The 27840-nt window shown below is 40.9% G+C and overlaps 1 protein-coding gene across 1 annotated transcript in view; it reads left to right on the forward strand.

Moving 5' to 3' along the window:
* The window catches only part of rybpb (RING1 and YY1 binding protein b), a 61852-nt gene extending 35834 nt beyond the window's left edge, over nt 1-26018 (forward strand). The window contains exons 3-5 of the mRNA XM_080026147.1: nt 19924-20235; nt 20861-20959; nt 22889-26018. Coding sequence (XP_079882273.1) covers nt 19924-20235; nt 20861-20959; nt 22889-23138 — 661 coding nt within the window. The 3' untranslated portion in view covers nt 23139-26018. The remainder of the gene's footprint in view (nt 1-19923; nt 20236-20860; nt 20960-22888) is intronic.
* Nucleotides 26019-27840: the final 1822 nt, after the last annotated feature.

The raw sequence follows: 27840 nt of genomic DNA on the forward strand, positions 1-27840 counted from the left end.
GTTTACAAGCGCGCAGCTCTTTTAAATAAATATTTCCTTATTGTCATTTAGATCGTACATTTTCGGTAATTTTGTTCGGCCATTTAGCTGTTTCGGGCCGAAACCGAAAATGACTTATTCTGCCATTTTTGGCCGAACATTTTCAGTGGCCGAATGTTCGGTGCATCCCTAGTATCATCCATGCTCGAGAGCGCTCTGAACACAGCGACATCACAGCATGTTATGTTTTTTTTTTTTGTAATTCACATATTTATTAAATGTTCACATGTGGTATTTGGTCACAGGATACAGGGATACATGATAAAAATTCCTAATACAAATTCATATGTCATGGCTTCAATATCATTGCTTTCATGGCGACATATATAAAAAAAAGAAAATGAATAAATAAATAAGAAAACTAAAAATGTGAGAAATACTTCACCCATGTGGAATCGGCGTGCTATCATTACAAAATCGCCACTGTAACACAATGAATGAGGTTTTTCTTCTCTCAGTCTTACCCCAGTCCTCCCATTGCCCGGCTGTCCTGCCGGTCCTAACTCCACACTTTCCCATGCGTGATGTCACACATGGGAAAATGTAGGGTCAGACAGCGAGACCACAAAACACTCCCTCTACCTTTTCTCAGGCTAGGATGAACAGCTCTCTAAGCATTTTGCACATTTATACTACATAGCATGTTATGTTTAACATAAATAGGATTTATTTAATATCACAATTCAAATCATTGTAGGTCTAGGCTACTTATATGGAGCACAGGGCAAAGGTTTGGTGAACAGATTAAATAAGGAGATGTGGGGTGTTGGCCATGGGAAGTAGGGGTGTGAACGTTTACAAAAATGCCTAACCGTGTACACGACAAATTTTTTTTCGTGTACACGGTTAACCGTGACGTCATTGTCCTCGTGCCCCCGCCGTCTTGTAGGCGCGCGCGCGCACACACACACACACATACGCGTTCGTTCGCCTGTAAACACACAATTGACATGAACTACGCTCGTTTACACACCTCTTATAATAGGTCCATGGTACACACACACACACACACACACGTTCGCCGTCATAATCGCGCTTCATTCATTTCCTGATTAATATAGCCTATCGCTTTCTACATGTCCACGTTAAATGCATGTTGAACAGGTGTTATAAAGTTCGGGCTACTTACGAGCGTAGTTCACGTCAACCGGGTAACTTTAATCTTTAGGTTATCTTTCATCACTCTTCCGTGGCTGTGAGTCGAGCCCCAGCACGGCGACTACCCGTGTGTGTGTGTGTGTGCGCCGATACACACACACTCACTCACACACACTCGCCGAGGGACAGACAGATTCTCGGCAGACTAGCTTTTATCCTCCCCAATTAGTTTATTAGTGATGTAAAATCAATAAACGCGTGTCTCCAGAACATATTCAAAAACTTTGAAATTAAAAAAAAAAAAAAAAAACGTTTTCGTTTATTGATTTTTCCTAAACGGTTATGATTTACTAAACGGTTACACGTGTACACGTGCACACCCCTAATGGGAAGAGACACTAAGGCAAACTGCTATGTTTTGTTTACTGTCTGTCTCGTCCCATCGGTTGCTATTGCACATGCGCAACAATCAAAGATTGTAGGGAAGCAAGATGTGTCACTTCTTGCGCAACAATCAGAGATAGTAGGGAAGCAAGATGATTCACTCCTTTCCCTTTCCTACTTTCATTACCACCTCCGGAAAAACAATGTTTATTTCAGTTCCACAGCAGGGAAAAAAGCGTGCGGACGTAAACAATTATTGAGTTTGTCGGCGACAATTTTGGCGTTGATTATTATTCGATTAATCATTGCACCCTTAGTCATAAATTAGGGCTTTAATACACTTGTCAAACTACTTTTTGACGGCGCTGCACCAAGGTGACATGTTGCTCCACTAGATCAACATACATAAATGCATGACTATTGAATACCATCTTCTGATGGTAATTTAGTAAAAAATTGCTTTCACAGGCGATCCTATCGTCTTGGAAAAAAACAATCGTTATCCATCCCTTCAATCGCTGATTAACCATCTGATCGCCAATCGGACCAAGCCTAACTCACACTCACACACGGATTCCCCAGGAATATATTGGCAGCAATTGGAGCAATTTCTGCAATTTGGCCCTGGGTCGCTCACTCCTGGACTTGCTCCCAGTATCATTTCCAGTACCTCTTGTGAAATATAGATGTTTGCAAAATAGTACGGTTTGGTATTCACTTTGCACAATTATGTAGTTGCTCTGTTCAACAAAATGGAGTGATTATTTAAATTAACCTTTATTAATATTGAATATGAGGTTTAGAGAGAGAGAGAGACAGACACATACACAGACACACACACTCACACACACATCATATGCTGTCATGCAGAAACTCAAGCAATGTTAATGAGCCACAGAGCATTGCTGTGCAAAGCCACGATGTGTGGTCAGTTAAATAAATAATGGGCCAAAGAGAATGGTGGCTTTATCATGCCAGCAGCAACTCTTTGCTGACTTACAGTTGGCACTGAATCACTGCTTAACTACCAGGGCCGCTTCCGCCACCACTGCTGCTGCTGACACAAATCTCAGGCTCTGATCATTTCAGTCAATCAACCACTAACTCCGCTAACAGTCCTCTCTGGTCCTCTTGGATTCTGTCCATACTCACAATCTGTTTACTCATGGCTGTGGGTAACAGATTTATTTTTTCACGAGGGCTATACATGTGAGAGCAAGTCACCATCGCAGCTTTGCGAACTGCTGTTCTTTCATGTTGCATATGCTGCCTCTCCAAAAACTTGATTTCTATCGAAGACTTTTCTCAGTTGCATGCTGACTATTCCCACCAGATGTTGATCAGGATTCCAGTGGCACTCCATGGACCCTCCAGATTCCCATGGGATGGGCTGCATTTTGTTATAGGCGGTGGGGTTACAGTGGTTGACACTAACGGTTTCCCGCTTGCCCGGGGCAACTGAAAATAATGTTCGGGCAAGTTGACATTGCTTTTTGGTTGTCCGAACGGGCAAGTGGATTTTAGAGGGTTTGTCAGTAGTTTAGGCTATTTATTCATGTGTTTTAGAGTCTTCCCGCTAACTCACACAAAATAGATCGGCTATATTTGCAATTGAGCAGCTGCGCGCGGCAGCCAGCAGCATCACGCTCGCTCTTTCGCACTCTATCTCTCTATCACACACACACACACAGCCTGTGTGCGCGCAGTTTCGCTGTATACGTTCCGAAATCCGGCTCTATTAGGCTACGGACCTGGTTCCGCTATATTCAAAACCCAGAAATCAATAACGTTTGAGCTTATCGATAGGCTACATGATGTAATTTTAAATATCGAGTCGGGTCATCTTCATCTAATTAGGCCTACTTCAGTGTAATATTCCATCACTGGTCCGCATCATGGACTGTAAAAGTGTTCTACCTTCGACTGTCTTGAAGAAACTCCTTCAACCCGCTCCGTCTCCCAAAGAAAAAAAAACTCTTGTCTGCTGAGCCGCTGCAGACGAGCTCGGCACCGTCCCATCATCCATTCAATGCAGCGGTGATCAACAAATGAGAGACTGTAGCAAGTCCCGCAGTTAAAAAATCTGATAGTTTTTAAATCCATATTAAAATCGGCAGGATAAGAACTAGTTAGCTAAAAAAAATCGCAAACGGTTCAAATGTGATGTGTTCAGGTCGGCTCAGTAAAATTATTATTAGGCAAAGGTCAATAAAATGACATCATGATGTGTTCAAATGTAACATCAAGAAAATAAGAAATTTGAGTTTTTCGTGAGAAGCTTGAATAATACAGTTTGGGTAAAAAACTTGTTTTCCCAGCAATATGAAATAATAAGTAGGCCTAAATATGGAATTATGACCTGCTTAACGTCCTATCCTTAGCTCTGTTCATCTTATAAGCAATTAAAGCAATAATACCAGTTCTCTTTTAACAAAATAATAGAAAAGTATCGATAAAGATTTGGATTGTGGAGTCTTTATAATGGTATCAATATGAATAGAAATGAATGATCCCCCTCCGTACTTACAGTATAACCGGGCAATAGCTTTAACATGGTGGACTTTAATCATGTTATGGCACACGGTCACTTTTTGGCACAATGTGACCGTTTTAAATAAGTAAAATAAGTTAAATTTTTCTGTGGAAGCTAACATTCAGCTTGACTCTGAGCTAGACTGAGTTTTCGGAGCCCCTGGGCCAGGTGCATGGCAAAAAGAGGCCCTTTCACGATGCTGCAGCAGGTAGTAGTGTGATGTCATGATATCTAGGCTTATATGAATTGTTGTTGGTTGTATGTGGTCAGGATGAGACTAGTAAAGCTGTGTTTGCATGTTACGGTTCGCTAAAATTTATAATTTAATTAGCCTATACTGTATCATTGTTTAACAGTTTTTTATTTATTTTTGGGCAAGTGAACACAACATTCGGGCAAGTAAAACATTACCTGCATTTGAAACCTTAGTGTCAACCCCTGGGTTATACAGGGAACACCCAGGTTTAGAAGTGCCCAGGGGTCTTGAGGAGTTTGTTAAATTAATTAATTTTAAATGTCACAGCAAATTCAGCATGGAGTCTTGGCTTTTAGTATTTGCCGAATTTGAATCACTCATGTACATTATAGACCTGCTTTAACAAATTGCTGTTGTGCCACTGAGTACAGATGAGGTTCAACGCTGTTCACTTAACATTGTCACTTCCTACCAGTTATTAACCTACTCAATTATGCATTTAAAGTTGTACTCTTATGTTCTGTGAAGTCACTATCAAAGAGTGAGTTAAAAGAATGGAGATTGAGCATATGACCCAATGATGAAAGCTCTGTGAAAAATGTCTATGGCGACTTTACTGTACTAAAATCAAATGCAGCACACAGCAGTGACGCCTTTTTACATCAGTCAGCAGGGGTGTGTTCCATTGTACTCAGAACACGGGAATTTTTATTGATTGCTATGGAATTAGGATCAGAAAATGGCCCGTCTACTATGCAACAGGATCAGGGAGCTTTCAGCCGTGAAATAATGGGAGCAACAATCCTCTGTATTCATGGAGAATCAATTGAGCGGTTTTGTTTCAGCAGCGCTGAGTTGGTTAAATTAATGAATGAGTTATCACTGTAGTTGCAACCTTAAAAGAGGCAAACATGTAATGGAACGGAGCACTGCCCCTGGCACTACAGCTGATAATTCCCTTTGATTTTGTCGCTGATTTGGTGAACGTAAGAGAAGCACAATATACTGGGAGATACAGGTGGACATGCATCGCTAAGTCAGCCGTGGCTGCGCCTGGTCGTAATTTTAGATGCAACCGCTGTAAACATTTATCACTAGGCTGGACGTAGGAAGGTCCGATGTAGGGCTTACACCAAACTTTTTTACGTCCAGCTGGTGCAACCGGCCCCTGGACATCAGTTAGACAGATCAGCCTGCTTCAGAGAACCAAGGAAACTTATGGATCCTGATCAACAGCCTCCTTAGCATTCCCCACAGCCTGTGTATTGATTGGAGTGTGTAGTGCGAGCTTTACAACATGATACTTTATTATCCCCAGTTTGATTGCCTCCTGATCGGCTGCACCCCCCCACCCAGTAAAGAGTAGGTTCTTTCAGTCTGTAATAGGCTGCAGCGCTACCAGACTGAAGGAACTTGATGGAGCACTGGAGATAAAAGTTGTGAAAGAATTGAACTGTGAAAAGTGCTTTGCTACTGAAAAATTAAGAGTTAAAGTCAGTCTTGAAAGATGTGCGAGGATGGAAGTTCAGAAAGGCGAGTTACTGGAATGGCAATTTGATGCTGCCATATTGAAACACTGTGAGGCTAACCACTTAAAGGGACTCACACCCATCGTGCAATTGAGAATTACAGCACTATCATACCATCCCGCCGCCCTCCAATGCCCCCACACCCTCGTTCCATGCTTGTATCACTGGTTTCACTTCAGAGGTGTCGGCCAGAATACCACTTATGGCCAAAGGCGTCAGACTATAAGCATGAGACTAGGAGAGGAGGAGTAGGGTTTTATCCGCTCTTTATTTTCCTTCTTTCACAGGCACAGTCGCATATAGATCGCGGGAAAAGAACAAAGGTTTAAACTCCGCTCGTGAGGAGACGTTACAACAGCTGTTGCGACCCGCGAATCGCATGCAAACTATATTATAACAGCGATCGGGACTGCATATACATACTCGCACACGGGTGATTCACATTTAAACTCAGATAAACACGTTTCCATGTGGAATGATCGCTTACTGCGGCAACGCTCACACATCTGACCGAGGGAGAAGAGAACGGAAACTAAACAGGCTCTCTGTCCGACTGACGTCACGACCCTAACTGACTGCTATCCACACTGAACAAAACACATTTTAACACACTGTAAGAAATAACAACACTGTAACTTATGAACGTTGGGGCCTTTTCTACAATGGTCGCTACTCGCTACTGTCTGCCGTGGAATCAAAACAAACCCTCTAGTTGAGAATGCGCAATACAGAAGCAGACCGCAAACAGACAGGTCTGTCGGCCGATCAAATCGTTCGGTCCGAACGATTTGATTGGTTGAATTTTATATATATTTTTCATAATATTATGAGATTGAAATCATTGTTTGTTTTTACTCCTGGTGGGTCTGTCTTATATTTTAGAGTGTAATTACCTTATTAATACCATTTTAACCTAATCCAAAAAAAGTGTAAAAATGCACCAAAGGTAAGAGTCGCTTTAAGCAGCTGTCTGAAAACCGCTCTCCACTGCAAGCCATTGAAATCAGCGTCATCACTCTAACACACTATTTAACTGCTTCTGTTTTTGCCAAATGTATTTCTCTTGGACCCTTTTCACCATAGCCCATACCCATGGCATCGCTAAAAACATTTGTTATTCACTGAGAGAAGGTGGAGTCAGCGATTCTGTAGATTTTGTCAAAATCAGTTAAAGACTCCTCAGTGTTTCCTACACATAGGCTCTACTTGGGCGGCCCGCCCAGGTAGATTGAGACCTGCCTAGGTAGATAAAACCTCTTATAATAGGTCCATGGATAAAACCCGTATTCCATTATTATAAATAAATAATAATAATCTAATCAATTTAATTAGTCTATTAGTTGAGTTTTATTGTGGTGCAGCCATGTGTGTGACCCATGCTACAGGTGTGTTTGTTGTTAGTTGGAGTTAAAGTGTCTCATGTACCCAGTTTAAGTGTACAGTGAGATCAGAGTAAAGACATTAACGCCACTGCAATGACTCGTTACTTCATTCCTCTGCAAAGTTGATGAGCCGCTAAAGCTAGTTAGCTTAGCCAAGCCGAAACATGGACACCTGCTTAGAGAGACCAGTGTGCTCCCAACTACAGTTCGGGCCAGGACGCTGACGGATAACAGAACTCCTGTGAGTGATGTGCTCTTAATTTTAGGGCTGGCCCGAATGCCATTTTTCAGGCTTCGAATATTTGTTGTTTTTTCCGAGCGAATATTCGGATATTCGTTCCAGAAAAACACACCATCAAACCAACATTAATAATGCCAATGTACTCACTGAAACCAAGTGTGTGAGCCGAGACAGCAAGCTGCGTAGTTTGTTGATGCTTTAATAACTTTCGAACGGTAGTAAAGTCGGAGTTCCTTACTTTTTCCCCGTGGAGGCGACCAGCTGTTGTTCCGTTCCAAATCAGCTGTCCTCTGTGCCATCGTAACCCTTACATGAGCTTTTCAATTCATCCTGTAACATGCATCTTTTCCGGGAATAATAAATCCATACAAAGATCCAATATTGATAGTCTTTTGTGTCCATATTATATCCATTATTGACCGCGTATTCCCATGATGATGCAAGCAAGTCACTGTTGATGATGGGCAATAGCAGCGAACGTAGCCTACACAAACAGCTAAGCTAAGCTAACATTAGCATTACGCCAAGCAATACTTTTCCTTCCAAAATCGCGCTAATGTTGTGGTATAGAGTTAAGAGCAACCCATAATCTATTCTTCCTCCATATCTCTCTCCCTTCTGGCTTGGTGCCGCTTTTAGTTTGTCTCGCTCTGGTAACATCACGTAACTACAGTTGATATCACCGGTTGCGCTTTGAAAGGTCAGCGGCCAACTAGGTCAAAGTTAAAAATAATTCGATAATATATTTTAAATTAACGTCTAATTTGTATTTTTCAATTATTGTATAACTTGTGTGTCTAAATATTATTTGCTGACAAAATATTTTGCAGTTTGAGCTACTTTTGCAAAAAATAAATAGGGGAGAACGGGGTAATCTGAGCCACTTTTTACATTTGCTCCCCTCTAAGCGAGCTAAAATGATTTATCACTCAAATTTACACATTTCCCATTAATTTAGGATGTTTCAAACACTCAACAAAAATATAAACGCAACACTTTTGTTTTTGCTCCCATTTTTCATGAGATGGACTTAACCCTCTGAGGTCTAAGGGTATTTTCTCGGATTTTACATACTTCTATAAATACCTATTTTAAATCTGCAAGAAGATAAATAATACCAAAGTGTTTTATATGGAAATGTTCAGAACCCATTAGCCATTAGTTTTATGAGGTCTATTTATGTCCTAGACCACTGTGTAAATAAATAATTGGCTTGAATGCTGAAAAATGCATTGCGATTTTTGAAAAACCTGGAGATTTGTGTGAAATAATAACCTTTAGTCATCCTGAGGAGTTGTTTTGGCTCTTGAAATTGCTTCTCCCAAGCCTTAGCTTCAAAAATGCAGTGGAAATTTTCCAAAAAACAGTAGGGAAGTGCACAAAACATGACTAATATGAATTTTGGTCCAAACGCTTTGTGGTAGAAATGTTGCCTCTAACTCTACTTTCACAAAGCATGAGGAATTTAGACTGAATGAAGACTTTGTACCACATATAAAGACTCATGGGATGTATACTAATAAAAAAGGGAGCATCACAAAAAAAAATTCAAACAAACAGTTTACTATATATAACAACACGCAGGAAAAACAATAATTACAAACTATTTACACACTATGTAGTATACACTATTTACAAGCTAAATGTCAATGCCATGCCACTTTGCAAAACAGTTCCTGTCCACTTGCAGGCAGAGGGCAACATTGCAGCTGGGTGTGTGGGGGCTGGTGGTATTCGAGGTGTGGGTGGCGCTCGGGTTGGTACCTGGGGAATTTGGGCACGGGACCTATTTGATGCGGGTGATGGGGTAGCTGGAGGCCTTATACCTGTGCTCCTTTTGGACATGGACCTTGTGCTGGGCAGGGAAGAAGGTGTTGACACAGGTGGTGCTGATGCTGCAGGAGTGGAAGGTGCTGGGCTGGGTTCAGGCAGCTCTTAGTCCTTTCTGTAAAAAAAGGACAAGAAAGACTGAGTTTTCTTCTTTATAACTGAAAACCCCAACTGCTGTTTACCTTCTTCCCTCCCCAACACAGTTAGCACCTTCTAATTTGTGGGGGTAGGGACACACAGTTCTTAGCATCTTAGATGTGTATGTAAGGGGAGGAGAGACAACTGATTTCCAACTGTCCTTTATTTTTATCTTCATTGTACAAAGCAACAACAAGTGACCTTTGTTACATTATAATACTAATAGAAATGTGTACACTCTCTCAAATTTCACAAATTGTGTGCAAACAATAGTTGATGCAAAACTGTTTCCAAACTAGATTATTTTACTATGACACAAGGGCACTTGTACACTGAATAAAAAACTATATTTGACATGCCACATTATCGTTTTTTATTTATTTGTTTATTATTAGATAAGTGTAGGCTAAGAAACTCTCTGAAACGTCGCAATGTTGTGCTAGAAGTCAAGCCTTGGAAATAAGAACCATTACGCGACAACTGACTATTGCGCACAGTAAACGCAAGTTTCAGATTACAAGAGATTTTGTAAATTCTCTTACCTGTCTTCAAACGTGTCGATGTGATCTTCATAACCACATTCGTCGCCTGAATCAAATCCTTCGATGTCAGAATGGCCATCTTCTTCATGGCTGGCTACTTCTGCAAATCTCTGCAACAGCAGCGTCTGTTTACAACTTTCTTGTCGCCATTGTTTCCACTGAAAGATTCCTGTTCCCTTCAGTAAAAAAACCCAGGTACTACGGTAATAAGGTATGTCCTTAGGGTTTTACTTAGTGCTGATTGGTGGGTTTTGTTTCAGAAATATTGATAGACAAGCACCTCCAACCAATTGCGCAACGAGACAAGCAGGTCCAACCAATAGTGCATGGAGTGACGCACAATGTGCTGGAGAAGGAGGCTCACTTCTCGCGTTGTTTTCTAAGCCTGTAGTGGACGGAGAGTATCGCGAGAACATACCCCGGAAACAGGAGAATCTCTAGTTTCAGACGATGTTTTCATTTCATTTCTCAGCCGTTTATTCACAGAGATATTAATAAAAATATGCGCGCACGCGCGCATTCACGCGGGGCGCGTGAGGCGACCTCAGAGGGTTAAAGATCTAAAATTCATTCCAGATACACAATTGTACCATTTCTCTCAAACATTGTTCACAAATCTGTCTAAATGTGTGATAGTGAGCACTTCTGCTTTGCTGAGATAATCCATCCCACCTCACAGGTGTGCCACATCAAGATGCTGATCTGATCATGATTAGTGCACAGGTGTGCCTTAGATAGGGCCCTATGAAATCCGTTTTATTTTTTTCCCAAATTCCGTTTAATTTTTTCACAAATTCCGTTTTTTCCATTTTAATCTCATGATTTCCGTTTTTTTACAATTAACACTCATTTCGTCATCAGAACGAGTGTCTAATTATTGCGAACAAATAATATTCTAACAATTTAATCAGATATAAGGCTAAATTTAAAATACATCACAACATTGCACTGTTTTTAGTGCTTAAAAAAACTAAAAAACAGATTTGTTGGGTAGCTAGGCTATATAAGAAAATAAAGCCATTAATTGTGTGCTTCAAGTGAAGCATTACATTTTTTTTGTTACATAAATAATAAAGTCCTTATAAACTTTTCAAGAAGCTGGACTAGAGTGAATATTGGACAGGCTTTATAAGTCCATGGCTTTTACCTGTGGGACAGCCCTTCACCCAACAGCGGGCTGCCACACCAACCTACAGTCTAGTAGGTTGGTGTTGCAGTAGGTTGTCTAGTCTCAGAACCAGTCAGTATCTGGTGTGACCACCATTTGCCTCATGCAGTGCAACACATCTTCTTCGCATAGAGTTTATCAGATTGTCAATTGTGGCCTGTGGAATGTTGGTCCACTCCTCTTCAATGGCTGTGCGAAGTTGAGAAATGAACATTCAATGCACGAGCAACAGATCTGGTTGACATTCCTGCTGTCAGCATGCCAATTGCACGCTCCCTCAATGCTTGTGGCATCTGTGGCATTTTGCTGTGAGACAAAACTGCACATTTCAGGGTGGCCTTTTATTGTGGACAGTCTAAGGCACACCTGTGCACTAATCATGATGTCAGATCAGCATCTTGATGTGGCACACCTGTGAGGTGGGATGGATTATCTCAGCAAAGCAGAAGTGCTCACTATCACACATTTAGACAGATTTGTGAACAATGTTTGAGAGAAATGGTACAATTGTGTATCTGGAATGAATTTTAGATCTTTAAGTCCATCTCATGAAAAATGGGAGCAAAAACAAAAGTGTTGCGTTTATATTTTTGTTGAGTGTAGAAATGGGCATTGGCAGAATTTTTTCAAGAAGAAGCAGTGAAAACATGATTGTTTAAAAAAAAAGTTGTCATGTGGCTCACTTTACCCCAGCTGTGGGGTAAACTGAGACAGACCAGAAAAATCAAGGGGGTAAACTGATCCACTTACTTTTTCCACTCTGAAACTAGCATAACAACACATATTGTAACAGTCAGACTCCTTAAAGCTAGCCACACATTCCAGAACTAATGTCGGACTAGTAAAAGAATGATGGGGTTTGGTCAATTAAGCAAAGCAAATTTTCTAAACACTTGAAAGTAACTCTGAACAAAATCAAATACAACATATTATAATTCAAAATGTTTTAATAAGATATTATTATTATTATTATTATTATTATTATTATTATTATTATAAGATATAGAACCAGTTAGATGAGAACACAGTCTGGGGGTCAGAACACAGGACCCTTAGAGCCAGCTTGTGTCTGGGGGTCAAAGCATAGGAAAATCAGAACCAGCGAGAACAGCCTGGGACTCAGAACACAGGAGAAGACCCAACTGGATTATAACATCAGCCTGTCATACTCTACAACTAGGCCTACTCTACATTCCAGCCCTGAAGGTTACAGGGAAAGATGAGAAGGTGCTCTTTCCGTGTGGTTGCCCCAGGTCGTCTTCCTGGTGTATTTCCTTGGCATGATGGCTTTTCTACAATGTGTATGACATTAAAATAAAACATATATTATGCAATATTACATTAAAATATGTTTAAGACTAAACTTAACTTGTGCCTCATGGTGGGGGAAAGTGAGACAGTGGCTCACTTTCCCCCACAGCATTTGGCTCACTTTCCCCCACCACCACAATTTGAGAAAAAACTACCTCTCTTAGCATTTCAGGCTAATCTTTAGCTAATATCATCATATGGTTTTTATATGTTGGTAGTTCATCAACACGTATGATAGAAGTTTTTCTACGTGAATACATTTGCTTTGGCACAACAGTTGATTAAGTTGACAGCAAGAAAATTTACTTTTACGTTCAAAATACCTATTTTGGTGAAAAAAAACATGCTTACCACAGCACCATGAGGTCCACTCTTTCAGGGCCATGGGGAAATGAGAGGGGCTTGAAAACATATATCTCACATGACCAAAAATGTTTTCCGTTGCCTAGATACGGTGGCTCACATTACCCGATGCCTCAGATTCCCCCGTTCTCCCCTACATTTAAAAACTTTTTTTTTTTAGAAAAAACAAATATTCCGAATACTGATTTGAGCTCCGAATACTAATTTAGCAAACGAATACTCGGATATTCGAATAATTCGGGCCAGCCCTACAAAACACATTGGAATAATTTGAAAAACTTTATTAAAAACAAAACAAAAACTACTGTTTTGGTTTATTGTTTTTTCCTCAAAATGTATCGTTTGCTATTGCTAACCGGTTACACCGTGTACCAATTTGTAACACTTCAGTGCTGATACACCACAGTTGAATATATGTTTTCAGGAAAGGACTTTCTTTTGTGAACCGCCGTTTTCTTTAGGAAATCAGTGGGATTGTTTGAAAGTTGAAACATTCTTCTTCCTTGCTGTTCCGTAGAACAAGAATGATCAAACTGAAATGGTTTGTGTTTACAGTGGTTGACACTAACGCTTGCCTGCTTGCCCGGGGCAAGTGAAAATAATGTTCGGGCAAGTTGATATTGCTTTTTGGTTGCCCGACCGGGCAAGTGGATTTTAGATGAGTTGTCAGTAGTCTAAGCTATTTATTCATGTGTTTTAGAGTCCGCAAAACATTTTTTCCCCCGCTAACTCACACAAAATAGATCGGCTACTATTGAGCAGCTGCGCGCAGCAGCCAGCAGCATCACGCTCTCTCTCTCTCGCTCGCTCTCTCTCTCTCTCTCACACTCACACACACACACACACACACACACAACAGCCTGTGTGTGTGCAGTTTCGCTGTCTACGTTCCGAAAGCCGGCTCTATTAGGCTACGGACCTGGTTCCGCTATATTCAAACCCCAGAAATCAATAACGTTTGAGCTTATCGATACCGCTATGGAGTCCAGTAGGTCACATGATGTAATTTTAAATATCGAGTAGAGTCGGGTCATCTTCAACTAATTAGGCCTACTTTGGTGAATTATTCCATCACTGGTCTGCATCATAGACTGTGAAAGTGTTGTACCTTCGACTGTCTTGAAGAAACTCCTTCAACCTGCTTCAACTCTGTCTCCAAAAAAAAAATAAAAAAATACGTCCGCTGAGCCGCTGCTGCCCATGCTGCAGACGGGCTCGGCACCGTCTCATCATTCATTCAAAGCAGCGGTGATCAACAAACGCAAACGAGAGACTGTGTAGCAAGTCCCGCAGTTAAAAAATGTGATAGTTTTTAAATTCATATTAAAATCTGCAGGATAAGAACTAGTTGGCTTTAAAAAAAAATCGCAAACGGTTCAAACGTGATGTGTTCAGGTCGGCTCAGTAAAATGATTATTAGGCACAGGTCAATAAAATGACATCATGATGTGTTCAAATGTAACATCAAGAAAAAAAGAAATTTAAGTTTTTCGTGAGAAGCTTGAATAATACAGTTTGGGTGAAAAACTTGTTTCCCCAGCAATATAACATCAGTGTTTCCCCCAGCGCTTTATAGTTAAGGCGGCCGCCTTAGCAAAACCAGCCCCCCGCCTTGACTACTGACCGACCAAAAAAAAAAAATTAAAAATTAAATCTTTAATTTTTTTATTTTTAGTGCTGCGCAATTAATGTACTAGCAAGCACGATGTGTGATTTTTCATGTTCAGAAATGCGCGAAAGGCCGTGATTTGCGGTAAATAAATGTGCACATATGTCTCCAAGCGTTTCTCTCTGCTCAGACTATCAGCTGCTCTGTGTCGGGGGCTCTGCGCGCGCGACCGTGCCGCGCTGCGCGTGACTACGGCATGTACGCGGGAGAGTAAACGAGCAGCAGCAAACCGACATTTAACCGGTGGCGATAATAAACGCAGTGCGGTTCTATGGGGATATTTAGCTGAACAGAAAGAATTGCTCTGCAAAGCTAGACTAGTTTAAGACTCCACATCACCGTGGCAACACAACTTATCGGCTCATACAGCGCAGAGAAAAGTCTGATACATGCATGAGAGTGATGGCCCAGGCACCTTTCAGTAAGTTTACAGAAGTGCCACACTGTTACTGTCTTTGAAATGCATTAGTCATTTTAAGGGGAAAACACATTGTATTATTTCAATAATTGAATTATTTTTCAAACAGCATGCTTGTGTAGGCCGACAAGATACATTTTTCTGAATTTTAAATACTGCTTTATTTTTATGTTTTAAATTTGGAAATACATGTTCCAAAACAACCAATAACCTCTGCATTTAAAAATAAATCAAGCAAGTAGGCTAATAATAACCATATATGAATTAATCGGAACACAGTATGCCTATTGTCCACAATAATCTCACAACAGCCCCCCATCCAAAAAGGAACTTTAAAAAGCACTTTGATGTGCATACACTTGTTAAGTGTATGGTCCATTATTTTTATTTAGTGTGTCTGCATGGTATTGCACCAAAACAGTAGAATTTCTTTAATTGTATTTTTTTTGTCTGCATGTTTGCACAAAATGTGCACACAGCAAACAAAATTGCACAACTGTAAGGTCAGTGTCTTTCAAATAAACAGAACTATTTCTTTAGTGCGCATTGGCATCTTTGAGCAAAATACCCCCAAAATTTTTGCCGAGGCGCGTTGCGCCGCGCCTCCTGTAGCCTACGGCTAGACAGTGACCACCTTGACTAAGACATTTCCAGGGGGAAACACTGATCATTATTAGTAGGCCTAAATATGGAATTTTGACCTGTTTAAAGTCCTATCCTTAGCTCTTCTAATCTTATAAGCAATTAAAGCAATAATACCAGTTCTCTTTTAACAAAATAATAGAAAAGTATCAATAAAGATTTGGATTGTGGAGTCTTTATAATGATCCCCCTCCCTACTTACAGTATAACTGGGCAATAGCTTTAACATGGTGGACTTTAATAATTTTATGGCAGACTATCACTTTTTCGCACAATGTGACCTTCAGCTTGACTCTGAGCTAGACAGAGTTTTCTGAGACCCCCAAAACCAGGCCAGGTGCATGGCAAAAAGAGGCCCTTTTACAATGCTGCAGCAAGACCAAGCGCTTGGTGTAGTGTAGGGGTGTGCACGTGTACACGTGTAACCGTTTAGTAAATCATAACAGTTTAGGAAAAATCAATAAACGAAAACCGTTTTTAATTATTTATTTTTTTCAAATTTTCCCTTTTTTTTTAAATGTTCTGGAGACACGCATTTATTGATTTTACATCACTAATAAACTAATTGGGGATGATAAAAGCTAGTCTGCCTAATCGGTCTGTCCCTCGGCGAGTGTGTCTGTGTGAGTGTGTGTATCGGCGCACACACACGCGGGGAGTCGCCGTGCTGGGGCTCGACTCACAGCCACGGACGAGTGATGAAAGATAACCTAAATATTAAAGTTACTCGGTTGTCGTGAACTACGCTTGTAAGTAGCCCGAACTTTATAATACCTGTTCAACCTGCATAAACGTGGACATTTGTGCGAGAGGCTATATTAATCAGGAAATTAATGAAGGGCGATAATGACGGCGCACATGACAGGCGAACTTGTGTGTGTGTGTGTGTGTGTGTGCGCCATCAGTGGTGTAGTGGTGCCTGGAGAAGTGGGTATACTCTAAGTTGTACTGCGCGCGCATCCGCTTTTGCCGGTCTTATATTTCCCATAATTGCGCTGCCTCACACAGCCAATTATGCCGTGAGTAGTGGTCCAACACAGGCCTAATGCATGAATAGCCTATAAGATATAGAGAGCGTAGCTGGCAGAACGGCTATATGTTTAGCCTCTGTGTCCGCTCCATTTACAGCCATTAGTGCGAGTGGGGGGGGTTCACTGTCCTGACAGCTGACTGCCGCTACGGTCTGCCGGACCATCACTGTTTGCACAGTAGGCTAAATAGGGAGACTGAGGTGGGGACCCTGGACCTTCTAGGGGGGCTCCCCCGGAAGAAAAAAATGCAACCTTTTAAAGTAAAATTCATCAATCTGGTGCACTTTGAGAAGAAAACTGCATGCAACCAGGCCCAAGGGCTCAGGGGGGCCCTAAGCCAGAGATACTGATAGTAACTTTACATGTCGCATTGTCAAAGAGCTCAGTCACTCATGTCAATAACAGCCTAGGGTCCAAAAAGGAATAGGAAATAAATCATCATGGCCCCTAGCAGGTGAAAAATAGAAAAGCAAGTGCAAAACAAAAGCATTATTAGCTATGTCTTATGGGCTTCATAAGGGGCCTCTAAGGCCCCCACACACATACAGGAATAAGCTTTATACGTGTAAATTCTATACTGTTCATAAAAAGTAGCTTTCCACCCTGTATCTGTTGCAATGGGCCCCTCCATCATATAACATGGATCTGCAGACCAATCAACTGAAATGTTTTTACAGTTGCAGAGTAAAGAGTGCTGCCTGTTTAAGAAAAATAATGTTCCTTCTGCAGCTCAAGATTTGATTTAAATCTAAATTTTCCTCTGAAAGTGCATCAGATTGATACATTTTACTTTAAATCTCATAATCCGTCTATGAACCAACTGGTTTCCACAATCTTTTTTATTTTTGCGGGGAGCATGCACAAGCATTATTCATAGAAAAAAAAATGTGGGGGCCCCCCACAGGGTCTTGAAACGGGCCCCGAGATCGTTAAGACCGCCCCTGCACGCTTGCCGCCTTCTCTCTGCCCGCTCGCCTCTCTATTGAGAATGCATTAGTGGGCGAAACAAACGCCTTGGCCCGTGTGAAAAGGCCTGAACTACTGAACGAAGGAAATCAAATGAGGTTCTGGCATTTTCCCCAAAAAACGGGACAAATTGTGTCCCGGGAGATATTTTTCTTTTCCCGGGACAGCTGGTGAAAAAAAGAGAACAATTTCGGGGAAAACGGGACGGGTGGCAACAAGTCCCGCAGTCGCGGCCATTAGAAGTGGGTATACGCAATGTCGCCTGAAAAATAAGTGGGTATACGCCGTATACCTGCGTATACCCCCCACTACACCACTGTGTGCCATGGACCTATTATAAGAGGTGTGTAAACGAGCGTAGTTCATGTCAACTGTGTGTTTACAGGCGAACGAACGCGTGTGTGTGTGTGTGTGTATGCGCGCGCCTTCAAGACGGCGGGCGCACGAGGACAATGACGTCATGGTTAACCGTGTACACGAAAAAAAATCCGTCGTGTACACGGTTAGACATTTTTGTAAACGTTCACACCCCTAGTGTAGTGTGATGTCATGATATCTAGGCTTATATGAATTGTTGTTGGTTGTATGTGGTCAGGATGAGACAGAAAGCTGTGTTTGCATTTAAGAGATATGGTTAGCTAAAATGCATAATTTAATTAGCCTATATATATCATTGTTTAACAGTTTTTTTGGGCAAGTGAACACGACATTCGGGCAAGTGCTTTTGAAACCTTAGTGTCAACCCCTGTGTTTATGTATGTGTTTGAAAATTAGTCAAAAGGGCCACAGGTAGTTGCTGGTTGCTGGGTGAGTACCTCCACCATGTCCAACTGAATGTGACAAATGGGTCTATCTAACCCCTGCAGTAATCAGATTACAGGACCAAAGTGACGTGCTGCAAATGTCCCACCTTGTGATCCCATGCATTCATTTTATTACAGATGTGAGCTAATGAGATAAGCCCCTCAAAACAGAGCTGCTCTAGCAGGAAGCAGGCTGCGTACAGCCACCTTTGCTGCAGCTGTGAGAGTGAGGCAGCCCCCTTTTTTTGCTTCCACGGGCCTCCAGGTTCACTCGCCTCTCTTTGTAGTCTGACTGCAGGGCTCAACGCTAAGGTTTTTTTTCACTTGCCCGGTCGGGCAAGTGGGTCTGAATTCTACTTGCCCGAAGTAAATTTTTACTGGCCCCTATACAATTTTTTTTTCTATTAGGCGTGTTCAAATAATTGTTATATTCGCTCTTTATTGACAATGTATAATCGTCATGGACAGTATTATAGATGAGTTAAGGGTCATACTGAAAGTGGAGGCTATTATTCAAATATTATTTGAGTTGGAACATTTGTAATTTTTTTTGTTTCTAAACCTACAATAACTGCAAACGAGACATGTTTTATGCAAACAAATCATGTAAAGAACTTTAACAGCACTTATTTTTATTTGTTTTACCTTATTCCTTTTACAACAGCAATTCTTTAAAACTTCTTTCTGCAAACATTTTTTTAGGCCTACAACAATCTGTTTTAATATTTTTTTTGCTATTATTTTAATGTGTGTATGAGTGATTTTGATTTGATTCAAAATCTCAACATTTGGCTCAGGACAGGCTGTTTTGAACACTTTTCCAGTAGCTTACTTTTAAGCTTCCACTGCCTCATGGTATGTGAAGTCAGACACCTCTTGGCCATTTATTGAGATCTATGCAGGCTGTAAAGATGCTCCTCTGATAACTGTTGATGATGTTTGTGTTGAACTGCACATTAACTGCTAGGCTACTAGGCTACTAGCAGCAGAGCTAACGTTAGCATCCTCGCTACTACTAGATCCACGTTGGGTACATAATGCATTTAAAAAACGCGGATATTTTAGCTGCTTTTCAGACGGTCGGGGTCGACTTCACTTCACTCCATTTATAATGTACTCGTTGGCTTTTGGACTTTCTGTCACACCAACCTACTGCGTGTAGTTCTCTTCTGGGTGTGTGTGTGCTCACCGGTGTTGTGCCGAGTCTGCGTGTGTATGTGTGTGTGTATCGGCAGTAGAGCCCCGCCCCCCCTTCACAAAACGGAGCAGAGAGGAGAGGAGAGATGCAACGTAGCAGACACTACGCGCACAAAAATTAGCGTTAATGTAATAATTAGCACCAGTTAAATATGAAAATAGACCATAGATAGATAAATTGTATTTGGCGATTCAAAAAAATTAAATAAGAAATATGATTTTTTTTTTTATTATTCAAGAATTTCAGCAGAACCTCCTGGTTGCCCGGTCGGGCATGCCAGTTGTCATAGTTACTGGCCCGACATGGCATTTTACTTGCCCCGGGACGTCGGGCAATCCTTATTGTTGAGCCCTGGACTGTATTGGTTGGTAGCCAAGAGTCCTGCTCGTAGCTACCAATACACCAGGCTGATCCATGTCTGTGCCTTGGATCTCCTCCACAGGAAACCCAGGATCAACTCCCAGCTGGTGGCTCAGCAGGTGGCCCAGCAGTACCCCATGCCTCCCCCAGCTAAGAAGGAGCGGAGGGAGAGGAGCGAGCAGCGCATGGACAAGGAGCGCCCGGACGGTGAAGGAGAGAGCGCCATCTTGGAGGGAGGACAACCCGCGATCGAGTGTCCGGAAACAGTCAAACCAGAGCTGGAGACACCTGAGAAGGAAAAGAGCGACAAGGAACAGCCAATAAAAGAGAAAGCTGACACAGAGAAGGACATCAGCCCAGCCGTCACAAAGAAACCCAACAGCAAAAAGACCAGGTCAGTGCAAATGTCCAGACTTTACTTATTTTCTTTTTTAGGATCCAAATTAGTTATTTCCATAGTAATAACTATTCTTCATGCACATTACCTTCTTAATTAAACTTTTTAGACAAGCAAACAATTGACACATTGTAAAACATTACATTAGTATTCTTACTTAGGTTAACACAACATATTTGATCCACATTCACATCCCCACTATCATATGCAGCTTAACCCATTGATAACTATGGCAATCTAGGATATGTGTCCTTATCTCCTCCTGAGGGTTTTCTGAAAAAATACGAATTGTCAAGTTTTTGTATTATTTATTTATTTTTGATTGACGTGATTTTTGGCAAACCACACAACATTTGTGTGGTCACCTGGTTTTAAAACATCAACAAAACCCACCTCATGTGTATTTGAACCAATGACAGTGCATTCTATGCTGCGCGCGCCCTGAAAATGAGATAAAGCAACAATGTTGCGTCGCGCAGCAGCCGGTATCAATGGGTTAAGATGATTTATTTTTGACTAATGGCTATTTTTAGTTTCTTTTGAAAACTGATCTCACTTTTTATCTTGTTTCTCTTTGCTAGTATTTTCCTCACCAGTGTGTATCTGTTTTTTTTCCCTCCAGGCCCAAATCAGTCAGCCATCAGAGTGCACCCAGTGAGAAACACAGCATACAGTCCGGCAAATCAGCAACCAAGACCAACAAGATCACTCACATTTCTAGGTGTGTAGCGCCTTCTCATCCTCTCAACACATGGTTTCACATCTATGACTAGGGCTGCACGATTATGGCCAAAATTATTATCACGATTATTTTGGTCAATATTGATATCACGATTATTCAGTAATTTTAGTGAGTAAAATATTTGTATTAGATTGTCACGTAAACATAACACAGCTTTCATATCCATGTGATCGACTATGCAATATTCCTGCTAATGTACAAATCTTTGCATAAAATATATATCAAAATATTGTACCAAAACTTTACACAATTGCAATCAACAAAGCACTGCTTTAACTTTTCCTTGTGCTACATTTCTGTTAAATAACACATATTTGCAGACTAATAAGGTGTTTAGTCACCTGACCTCATTGCATCCCCTAGAAGCTAAATATAAACTATTTTATTCCATTCATTGTACTTGCATGATGGATGTGTATAAAACTTGATTTTGAACTAATTAAAATTGTTCCCAAAATGTATAATTAAAATAGTTATACTAGGAGCTGCGCCTTAACAAAATAAATCACAACTTATAGTGCTCCACCATGCCAGAATTGAATTTGAAAGGACGGACACAGGAAGTGGCAGGTAACACTCAGCAACATTCCACGTTAGTGAACCGGTGTTGCCTCTCATGCTTTCACTCGCAACCATGCTCGAAACGCAAGGTTTCATCTTCGCTTCAGGTCATGTGAACGGCGGTGAAACAGAGGCACTGACTGTATGGAGTTATTATTGGTTTATAAATCCGGCGCACCAAACAAAGAGACTCACGAGGATATGTATGTGATTTCACACGCGCAGATATCTGCTCTCGCTCGCCCAATAAGCAGCTTCCCATCGCTCGTGAAGTGCTTTCTATCTATGCGGGCGGAAAGTTATTCACACTTTGGGGGCGGAGCCACTGGACTTTGATTGACAGCTCTCTGGGAGCCTGGGGTTGCCAGGTTGGTGCATGGACAGGCACATGATCAGTGAGTGGTTTGGGGAGTGATTGATTTGCTTCGCAGCGGAGCGGAGCACACGCTCAAAAATATTGCACATAATGTAAATGATATCGTGGGAAGCCAAAATGGTCATCGTGATAAAATTGGATATATTGTGCAGCCCTATCTATGACTACGAAGCACTTGTTTTTAGAGGAAGTCATGCAGCTGCACACGTCTAGTGGGAAAAGTCAAATGATTCATAATGTATCTTTTACACTAAACACCCACTTTCACTTTTATATTTGACTGTTCATGTGTCATCAGATGAATTGAACAATTTAGTGTAAGCGCCCCCACAGTGTCGGCAGCCTCCCCCTTGTTTTTGATAATATTTTTATTTCTTTCAAACAATCAACGTACTGAAAAAGATAAAAACACAAAGATAAAACACAAACATAGATAAATCAATCCGATTCCATCAAAGAACAAAAAAAGATGCGTTTCAGAAGGGGCAGGCAGAAGCATAATGCTTATATAGTCCTGCCCCCACTTTACAATATCATATCAAAGAAGAAACAATTAAGATATGTATACTGCATACAAACTAACATAAAGGTCATACAACAATAAAATGGGGGGTTGATCTTCTTAGATCCAATATAAAGAGTTCTAAACCGTGTGAGCATTTGAAAAATTGCACAAATTCTGGTTTGTGGGCATTTTGCGGGTGATCAACTAATGCTGGGCTTACACTAGGCTGTGTATTAACATTGGATTTATTTCAGTGCATACACGGCACAGACATGTAGTGGATCTTGAGGAGAAATTCACCGATTTTGACGTAAAGTGATTTTGACAACAAACATTCTCACAATAGCTGACTCCACCAAATTAGCTCATACAAGAGTTTTATTTTATTTTATTTTTGCTTGGACACACTTCTAGTAGTTTCCATTTCTGGGTTTGAACGTCCTTTGTCTTTCCTTCTCTTGTCCAGGCCCAAACTGAAGAACGTGGACCGGAGCACAGCCCAGCAGCTGGCCATCACCGTGGGCAACGTGACGGTGATCATAACAGACTTTAAGGAGAAGACGCGCTCCTCGTCCACGTCCTCGTCCACCATCACGTCCAGCGCCGGCTCTGAACAGCAGCACCAGAGCTCCGGCTCCGAGAGCATGGACAAGGGCTCGTCGCGCGCCTCCACGCCCAAAGGGGATCTCTCCGTGGGGCACGACGAGTCATTCTGAGCCCCTAGCCCCATTTACCCCGCCATACTCACCCTACTCCAATGCCCACCTTTACCCCCCACGTTTCTGGACACTATGGATCCTATTGGGGGAGATATTTTACCTTTTCCTAATCACTGCCCTGCCTCCATTCCATGACCTACACTTGGATGCTAACAGGAGCTAAGCTTGCTAGCTGAGAGGAACAGTGCGGTGAACCTGAAACACGCGCCCTTTTAAGGGAGCTTCCCTCTTGGTAACACCTGTGGAACAGGCACCCCCGCCCGCCCGCATCCCTAGCATCCAGACACTTGTTGTTTTTTATTTGTATGTGGATGTGAGGCCAAGTTGACATTGTTTTTGTTTTGTCTTTTTTGTAAAGAAGAATTCTTCGCTGGGCACAATAACCACCATCATTTCAATAACTTTTAAACTATTATTATTACCCTTATTTATTACCTTTTGCACCTGTATACTTTTGATGATCTCTTTTATTTTTTGTTGAAACTTTGCTGTGTAGCTCTGCCCATTGATCATTCCTTGAGTGTTTTTATTACAGGTTGAACATGATTGGACAGGACTCAATTCACACACACACACACACACACTGGTGCTAGATACACTGTGAAGCGGTTTTGCAGATCTGGGAATGCCCATTCACTCAATGTGACAAAGTGCTGATGAATCAAATTCTCATTCACTTTTTCTCAACAACACTGTCTCACTCTGAACACTGTCAGAACCGCCATCAGGTCTGTCTACTCGTTCTGTACAGGTCCAATGTGTGTGAGAGGAAGGTCACCTGGGGTTCACACACACACACACACACACACACACACACACACACACACACACACACACACACACACACCTGACTTTTTCAACTAGATTGTCTATGATTTAGTATGCTATAGCAGATCTCTTCTACAGTATTTTATGTCCTTAACTGTACAGTGTAGGCTGTTGTGTAAAACACTAAAAAGCTGTTGATATTTTCTGCATTCAATACTATCAGTATTGAGTTTTCTGGCTTAAGGTAGAGCTGTCCTCTCAGCTCTTGAGCCATAGTCTTTTCTGTTGTGACTAAAGGAAGGTTACACACGGTTACACTTTGGTAAAACCATATCAACTGTAAAATAGACCCGTTGTGTCAAGCTCTTGGGAATTCTTTCTTTCTTCGTTTTGTTGTTGTCCTAAAGAAAACTTCTGAATCTTCATTCTCGCAACCTGAAAACAAGAACACTTTGCAAAGATTGAAAATTCAATTGAACATCTTTTTTTTTAATTTCTTTATTTAAGACTCCTGTCATTGAAGGCAAAACATATATAATTGCAGAAGTTCATAGAACAACAATTGCTCTTTCAATTTTTTAGAACAGCAAGGGTTATTTAATTGTTTTAATTCACGTTCCACCTTAGCTGATAAGTAGACCAACATCATTTCCTTTTAACTGTATGAAATTGTATAAAGAATAAATGTGTATATGATATCTTAGTTTTATTTATTGAAGGACCAAAGGAATTTCATAATGACATGATAAATAGACAGATTAAAATAACATTTGAAAGGCAATTATCTAATGTGAGATGAATAACAGTTTAAATAAAAGACTAATATAATCCATGTAAATGGTGTTCTTATTGTCCGCTTGTCTCTGTGCACGGCTAAAGTGGGGCAGAGAACTGTCAATGCTTTGTGAGCCCAAGTCGTAGAACACTAGGCCCCAACTCACCAGTCCAACCGTTCCCAGATGGATTAAAACCAGGTTTAGGTGAGGTAAAAAAAGTCCCAGAAAACTCCCTATATCCCACTAGGATCTGAGGGGGCAGGATATGATCTGTGTCGACTAAAAGCCTTGCAGAGATGGTAATCATATCTGTGTCGTATAGGCAATGTTTGAAGCCCAAGAGATGATGTGTTCATAAGTTGTTTTTTCTGCTCTTAAGCTATGGTTAATATGTAATTATGTACTTTATTGCATTCAAATATTGGAATCAGTGTTCAAAGTGTCCACACACTGAAAAGCAATGTGAAATTAAGTTAAAAAAAAATTTGGGTGGAAAAATGTTATGTCCAATTTTTACTGAGAATAAAAAGCCTGCTTTGTAATGCAATCTATTAGAAATGGGCCTCAAAAGCCATCTTTTTACCTTGCCTTATCTGCAACCACATTCACTTGACAGAGTACTCCAACAGAAAAGGGATTAATTGTTAAATTATTGACAAATGGCCATTTGCTGATTATATGAATTATCGCTTGTATATAGAATTTTAAAAAGGTGCAAAAGCAAAACACTATGAATAATGGCATCGGAGCTGAAGTCTTTTGTTTCCTGTTTTACTTTCCGCGCAAGCAGTTCTGTTCTTGTGTGCGACCAGTAACCTTAATTTACTGTGTAAAGATGGTTACATTTTTTAGCTTTGTTTGTCAGAGACCCCAAATATAGATGGCTTGTTTACTGACTGTATAATCTTACCGTGAATTTCCGATTAAGTGTATTATACAAACTAATTTCTTCCTATAATAATGTCTTGTACAATGCTTTTAAAGTTATTGCTCGGTTTAAAAAAGAAAATGCAAAAAAAAAAAAAAACGTTTTAAGGACAGTACAATAATCCATTATTTGTTTAATCCAGTTTATTTTTTTTATTTTTTTATTTATAGCTTATGTGTCATCGTTTCCCCTTGTGAAATGGTCACATTATGTTCCTGGTGTGGAAATGTACGCAGCATTTTCAGCGGATCACAAGCTCCTTGTCTAGCTTCTAATGTTAAAATAATACATGTTTCTGGCATGTGCACGACTTTGCGCTTATTAGGATGAACCTGATCATTTTCCCCCGCTTCAAATAGAAAATGTCTATTTATGAATTTTGCTTGTAGTTTTTCACAAATAAAATTGTTAAAGTTATCTATTTCTCTGACTGCCTTGTGTCCTCTTTGTATTGACACTGTTCATCCACACATACACGTGTATTTATTCTCACATGATGGGAAAAACTAGCCTGGCATTTCCAGACCTGCCACTAGGCGCTGGCAAATTAAATTTGCTGCGCCTGTTGGTCTGGACACTCTCCATTGAGGCTCATTTAATATGTAAAGAAAACCTGAGCTACCAATCAAATTGTTCTATCTGATATGAGCGGGCCAGAGCACTATGTATGGTGCTCTGGGGCGGACGTAACCGGATGACGACAGTGCTGTGCATGCGCCGTCGAAGCCGTGATAGGAAAAAAAATACTTGAAGTGCAGGATAAACCTCTTGCTGTATGTTGATGTGCAATACATATTGAAGGTTATGTAGCATACAAGTAGGCCTACCTGTCTGTTCTACTCATTTCAACTGACTTGTGAAAACTGCTCAGAAAAATCAAATTTATAGACATATAGCAACATTTTTTTTTTACAGTAGGCTAACGCAAATAGTTACTTTCCCTGGTAACAAGTTACTTCTATTATAAAGTAATTCAGTTACTAACTCAGTTACTTTTTGGAACAAGTAGTGAGTAACTATAACTAATTACTTTTTTAAAGTAACGGTCCCAACACTGGTCACGTCAAACAATAAAAAAGACCGCAGACCGATAGGCTACTAGCCCCGCCACAGTACTCCCGCCCGACTCAGTATTGTTCTCCGGGGCTGCAGCTAGACTCTACTCATCGTGGCCAGACCCTCTATTGTTCAAGATATCAGGGTCTGGATTTCCAGGCTAGGGAAAAACAGGAAGTGTGTATGGATTGAGACGGCAGATTATTGAGATGTCTCGGGGAGTGTGTGTTTATAGTAGGAGATGCATCCACAGTGCACTGACACATGACATGCAGAAGCCCTCATATTGACAAAAGCTTTCAATCATGTCCCTAGGCTGCTAGCCCACTAATGTGGCATCTTAAAGCTCCAGATATGACTGCATTCTTCTGTTGCCACTGATAATCTATACGGATATGCAACAAGAGAGGCGTTGACGCTATTGTGTTTTAATTAAGTGCATTCACTTTGGTGATAAGGTGATTTAATAAGAGAATGCGTCTATATAATTTCTCTCTGGTTTATTCATAAGCTAACTTTATCCAAACCAGCTCCCTTTTGTGCTGGTGTTGATGAAAAGTGTTTTGGCTTAACATTTGTAATGGATTTATGAATCTTTTCCGTCTTAAATGTCATCAATATTTCATAATAAGGTGTTTTGCTGAACAATAAATCGTGTTTTTTCATTAAAGAAGACCTATGATACTTTTTGACTTTTATGACCTATAAACGTTATAATGATTTATAGTCATGTTTAACCATACTAGAGTATCAAATAATTACGTACATGCATTTCGACGTATTCCCTGCTGACCGTCTGGGGTGGCTATGCAGAGCACTAAAAACTATGGCAGCCGGTCGAGCCGAACTTGTTCAAATTTCCGGTATGTGTGAGTCACGCAGGGATCGTTTCTGTCATGTTTCCATGTATGGTAATGCTGCCGCTCAGGCAAGCTCCGGCTGCATGCCCCCACCTTCCTGGAAATTTTCTGAAATTTCCCGCTACTGGAAGGAAGGTAACCAATCACAACGGAGTGGGGTTTGCAGCAGGGGGGGAGGGGCGGAGAAGCTCAAAGCAGTGTGTAGAGAGACTGCTGTGCTCGCTAGGAAGAGTGTCCCGAAAATCTACATAGTTTTTTGTGATGTGATTCGTGTCAGGTTGCTCTATAGCAGTTTTTAACAAGAAATTAAG

The sequence above is a fragment of the Ammodytes marinus genome (assembly GCF_949987685.1).
Source record: "Ammodytes marinus genome assembly, chromosome: 4".
In the NCBI taxonomy this organism is placed as follows: domain Eukaryota; kingdom Metazoa; phylum Chordata; class Actinopteri; order Uranoscopiformes; family Ammodytidae; genus Ammodytes; species Ammodytes marinus.